The sequence below is a fragment of the Hippopotamus amphibius genome, chromosome 13 (genome assembly GCF_030028045.1).
Source record: "Hippopotamus amphibius kiboko isolate mHipAmp2 chromosome 13, mHipAmp2.hap2, whole genome shotgun sequence".
Taxonomy (NCBI): Eukaryota; Metazoa; Chordata; class Mammalia; order Artiodactyla; family Hippopotamidae; genus Hippopotamus; species Hippopotamus amphibius.
The window spans coordinates 90,444,803-90,450,802 of NC_080198.1; the positions used below are offsets into that span (position 1 = coordinate 90,444,803).

The 6,000-nt window shown below is 39.4% G+C and overlaps 1 protein-coding gene across 7 annotated transcripts in view; it reads left to right on the forward strand.

Moving 5' to 3' along the window:
* Positions 1–3,039, forward strand: part of CENPE (centromere protein E) — a 71,694-nt gene extending 68,655 nt beyond the window's left edge. For all 7 annotated transcript variants that reach the window (XM_057706630.1, XM_057706623.1, XM_057706624.1 and 4 more), the window contains one exon: positions 2,553–3,039. In XM_057706630.1, the coding sequence (XP_057562613.1) occupies positions 2,553–2,647 (95 nt within the window). In that variant the 3' untranslated portion in view covers positions 2,648–3,039. The remainder of the gene's footprint in view (positions 1–2,552) is intronic.
* The last annotated feature ends 2,961 nt before the right edge of the window (positions 3,040–6,000 follow it).

A 6,000-nucleotide genomic window follows, 5' to 3' on the forward strand; every position in this document is an offset into this window, starting at 1 on the left:
GGAACTCCTCTTTAATATGTGGCCCCACAGGGCAACTGTAGTCAAGAGAGGATGGAGTTGATGAAGCTCACAGGACACAGACTTCATTGCTACCTCTGTGGGAGAACGTTTCTCCAAACACAACTCTGAAGTGCAGTCACTTTTTACCCCAAGTGAAGCGTTTTATTTTTCCTTTGATATGTAAAAATTCTATTTGTGAGTCATTACTTAGCAAATCAAATCTGAAAATAAGACATTATTTCTTTAGAAATACAAGAAAACAACCCCAAGTGAAGTTTGCCTCTTAAACCCTCAGCTTTTCCCTGAAATGGACAAGCAACTCTCCCAGGGACATAAAAATACTACCCTATAAACAAAACTGCTTTTACTGAAAAAGACTTTCTTATCAATTCATTGGGCCAGTATTTCCAATAGGATTATATTAATTTTACACACACTGGATCATAGACTTGTTTCATTTACCTATTCATTCAATCAACAGAATTTTTTAATTTCAACTCTGTGTCACATATTAGACCCTGATGGTACATCAATAAGCAAAACCAGATATGGCCCCTGCCCTCTTAGAGCTTTCAGTCTAACAGGTATAGACAGTAACCAAGTAGTCAAAAAAAAAAAAAGGAAAATTCTAGAGTGCAAAAGCTATGAGACTGGTTGTTGTTTTTGGAATATTACAGAAGTCTCCCTTGAAAAGGGGAACTGAGATCTAGAAGGTTAATGTGAGTTAGCTTAACAAAGAGGGGAGGGGAAAAGCATTTCAGGCCGATGAAGCAGTGACAGCTGCAGTCAGGGTAGGAGGAACTACAGTCAGGGGAAGGGTTGAAAGAAATATGCTGTGGCCAGAGCACAAGGAACACGGGCTTCTGTGCATGTAGTCAGTGAAGCCAAAGAGAAAGGTAAGAGCAGATATGCGGGACTTTGTGGATTGTGTAAAAGAATTTAAACTTGATCCTGAAGGCATACAGAGGAAGCCTTTGGAAGGTTTTAAACAGTAGCAGGGGAACATGATGATTTGTAAATTTTGCAAACATTACCTCAGCTATAAGGTAACCAACAAATCGTAGGAGCAAGAGTTTGACAGTTGCCTGAGCAAGGGTGACAGCATGAACTTGGGCAGGTGCAGTAAATAGAGATAGACAGGGACAGATGGGAGAGATTTGGGGGTAAAATCAGCAGTGCTGGGTGCCTGATTGGATGAATTGGGGTGGTGTCAGGGATCACCCCCAGCTCTGCAGAGGTGCTGTACACAGAGGTGGGGGACGTGACATTAGAAGCTCTGTAATACGGCGTTTCTCTGTCTTTCTCACCACATAGCATTTATCATGTGCCCAGGTGTGTAAGGCCACAGCCCTTTGTGAGTGTATCTGCCTGTCAGAAATACCCTCTTATGCATTTGTAGAAACCTAAAGCAACAAAGTTGTACATCAAAAGAGGCAGCTGCCAGATCATTTAAAGCTCTGAGCAAAGGTTGCAAGGGTTTATGAGAGCTCTGTTTTATGACAAAGAAGGAATCAGTCCGTTCTCATCAACTACACGTCAAAATTGGATCATGTCAGCACTCTGACAGTGCTCTTAGGGATAAAGTAAGAAACAGAGCAATTCGGAAAAGATTTTGAACTATTCACTTCTTTAAACAGTGTTTAACAAACATTTAAGGACCTTCCATTAGCTAGCACTTCCATGGAGCTTTTGCTGTATACACACACACACACACACACACACACACACACACACGCCATTTTAGAAGGGTCTTTCAAAAAACTGATAAAGTTTTACAATCACCTTTTGATTTCATCTGACAGTTCCAAAGGCACATGCATGATACGAAATAATCCAATCTCAAATAAAAATGCTTAAATCTTTTTATCAATACATGGATCTCTCTGGTGCAATTTTTAAGTAAAATAATAGTCTGGAGGGATATATAAATCAGAAACTGACCATTTCAGAATTAAAGGACATAGTCTCAGCATGAATTACTAAAATATCAATCTAAAAAAAATTTAATGTCAGTTTTTAACTTTAATTATAAAAAGTAATTTACATTATCTCAACACTTAGGATAATTTCCAAGACCAGTTAATCTAGATTTACTTTTATGAATATAATTTGAAAATATTGTTTATAAACAAATAGATGCAATTGAAGTACTTTTTAAAGGCTCAAAGAAAGCTTTCCAAAGATGGCTAAATATTCTCTAAAACATAGTATTTGTACAGCTCACCATTATTTTTCCCTAAAAATAGGACAAAGGAAAATCTAACTCAATCTGTTTGATTCACTTTGAATCTCAAATAAATTCCAAATAAGACTTTATTTCCTCTTGGTTTTATGTACAATATGGTTTTCCTAACAATTTATCTTATGAGAAAATGGGGAATAAACTTCTTCAACTCTGAAGAAGTGAAATACACCTTTTTAATGAGGAAAATAATGCTGTGTTTCATTCTGCTTATATCTCTGTTCCCAACATCCTTTCCACTTTAGTTGTATTTGGGTTCCCTGTATGTTTTCACTAAGGTTACTTCTGTTGTTGATTTTTTTTTTCTCAGAAGAACACATTGCTGGAGCAGAGACTGGGGATTCCCAGCCAGGTCCCTGGCACGCCTCCTCCGGAAAAGATGCGCCTGAGTGCAAGACTCAGTAGACTCCTCTCTGTCACTTTTCTGGGGACCCAGCGTCCCATGTTTGGAAATGCCTGCCTTTATTACTTTGTATGCCTATCCCTGGCAATGATGTCATGTCCAACTTAATTTCAGTTCAGTTTTCACTGTGCCAGTAGAATTGGAAGATGAAGGAACGGGATTCATTCCTATAACTCAATGGTGATAGCAATGCCGCCTTCTTGAATGTGGTAATCCTTTAGAAGATGAATAGTTTTATTTATTTATATGCTTTGTAAAGAATAAAGTTATTGAGGGAAATTTCTAATCTTTCCATGTATACATTAAAATGTATACATTTTTATTAATGTAAAGATATCCTCATATGACTTTGAGAATTCCAAAGCCTGATTCATAAATTAATATAAAGCGTCATTTAATTAACAGAATTAGACTCTTTTTTTATTACCTTGAACATTCAATAAATGTTTACTTAGTTCCAAATGACAGCAATGTGTAATATTAACTGATGGCTTCTAGGTGGGATACTCAGGGTGTATTTGGCTCTCCTGTCTTGTTTGTTGACTTTCAGAATTTTGCTATAAAAATATACACATGCATTCCACATTTAGGTTGTTAAGGAAAAGGAAGTGATACGACCTCTTCACTTTCTCGTTTTAATCTTTTGCTGTAATAAGCTACAAACGTTTCTCACTCTGCAGTGTTCTACCATCCACCCCACTCCCTGTACAAGCCCTCTAAATTGGTTGGTTTGTTATTAGACTTTGTATTCAATTGCACATTCAGTCCCAGCTGGAAGAACCATGTAGAGGTATTCTACCCTTTCACTTTAGACATGAGGAAACAACAGCTAGAGTTTCTATTAAACTTTTCTAAACCTGGGGTCTCCACGAATACATAAGGCATCTAAGGTGGACTTCGTGTAGGCTGTAAAACCTCTGAAATTTAATGTTAACTTTTGTGTGTGCATTCATTTTTCTAGGATACTAAGGTCCATACTTGGTTTTATCATACTCCTAGAGAGGTCTCTGACCCTACAAGAGGTTATGAACTACAGTTTTAGAGAGTATTTGATATTTTATATCAAATCACTTGGAAAAACCACATAAAACAGCAAGATGCACAATGGTTAGAACTGAATAGGTGATTTCAAGGCATTCTTGGCTCTTTGGTAAGAATATTTACTCAGAGGAAGAGATTATGAATTGCATCATAGCCATCATTCTAAAGGATATTTTCCCTTAACATACTGTCATAGGAATTCACTAAGGCTAAGGGGAAAGTAACCCCTCCTATCATCCTCTCCCCTGGGCCTGTTTCTCCTTTGCAACTTTACCCAAGCAAGGCAGTATAACAGCTCTGCAGTTTTGGTCCTTTACGATATCTAGTAGGTAAGTTCACCTGAATAATAAAACTACTTTTAAAGGCCATGAAAGCTATAATGAGTCATCAGTTTTCCAGTCTAGTGGAATGTTGCTTAACTCTGTGAATTTGGGTGTCCACTTCCTTCTTCAGATTTGGGAACTTTTGGGCCATTGTCAATTTCTTCAGATCAACTCTTTGTCCCCGTCTGTCTTCTTCTGGTCTGCTTGCTAATGTCCCATAAGTACCTTAGGCTCTCTGTACTTTTTTCTTCTTGCTTCTCTGACTGGATAATTTCAAATGACCTGTCTTCCACTTTGTTGATTCTAATGCTTGATCAAGTCTGCTGTGGAACCCCTCTCGTGGATTCTTCAATTTGGTTATTCTATTCTTCAGTGCCAGAATTTGTTTGGTTCTTTTTTATAGTTTCTATTTATTTGTTAATATTTTCATTTTGTTCGTGCATCATTTTCCTGGTTTCATTTAATTGTCTGCATCCTCTTGTAGATCACTGGGCTTGTTTAAAACTATTTTACTTCTTTGATAGGTAATTCTTAGATCGCCATTTCTGTGGAGTTGGTTTCTAGAGATTTATTTTGTTCCTTTGAATGGGCCATGTGTGTGTGCCTTCTGACTTTTTGCTGGGTTTTATGCATTTGAAAAAACAGCCACTTCTAGCTTCTTACAGGGGAACACCTTCATCTGCTCGTTTATAGGTTCTGGGGGGCCTCTGAAACCTTTTGGTGGGAATGGAGCTTCTCTGGGCTTGTGTGTGTGATTTGCCAACTAGAGAGGGTTGCCAATTTCTTTTTCAGGAGTTCATAATCTTTCTCCTTCTGGTGTCTGTCTGCAGTACTCCGGGCTCTTTGTTGCTGTGGCAGGAAGCCACCCCGCTGTCCTTTTTTCTCATTGGCCCCGGGCATCCAAGGTACATCAGTACCCCATTAGCACCCCAAATCAGACGAAACACAAGCCAGTCACTTGTGCAGCCATCCGTAAAGCAGGAACACCAGACACACACTCTACTCTTCGTCCTCCCTCTCGAGAATGAAGCTGCGAATTGGACACCTTGTCCTGATTGTGCAGAGCTACACCAACCTCTGTCAGGCACTGTAGGCTCTCTGTTGCCAAACCATGCCTGTTCCATCAGCCCTCCAATTCAGAGGAGAGTAACTAGTCATCGGACAGCCCCCCAAAAGCTGGAACTTTGGATGAATCTTCCACTCTCCTCTTTCCCCCCACTCCCCATGATGGGGAGACTGAGCCAGGGGCTAAGCTGTGCTAGCCTGGGCGAGGGGTAGCAGCAGCTAAAGGGAAACGGCTCTTCTCACCGGCTTCAGTGTGGCTGTTCCCAGCCTTGCCCTCACCTAGGGTACTGCACCTTCTTAACTGGCTTCTGAAGTTCTCACAAAAGTATTTTGGTCCATATATTGTTAAGTCAGTGTCTGTCGGGGAAGGAGAGCTGGCGCTTCTATTCTTGCATCTCACTGACATCTCTCTCAGAATGTTGCTTAACTCTCATGATCCGAGTTTCAATATCATGATGAGTGATGGTGAAGGGATGGTAATGAAAATCCACAATGGAAACTTGCGAGAATGTTAAAAAGCAGTCATATGGTCAGACCATGCTGAAATGGTCTGAAAAGTAAAATTAAGACCAGAGAAGACAAAATATATTTATTGTTCATAGGAAACATGTTCTTGAGCCTGGCAGAATTATATTCAGGAAACTGAGAGCCTACCATTCATACTCAGCAAATATTAAATGACCGTCTACTATGTGTTCATCATTGGTGTAGGCACCAGAAGGCGCTGCCTTTGTGAAACTCGTATGTGGAAAACAAATAACTCATATACTTTTAATATGAACTGATCACAATGTAGGGGTGAAAAAGATACAGCCCCTAGCCTTGAAGAAATGTAGTTCACTGACAATACAGACGGTTAAGCAAATATTTGCAATACCATGTGACAGGCTGTCACTGAAGAAGCATTATTGTTGAAGATCAGCAGA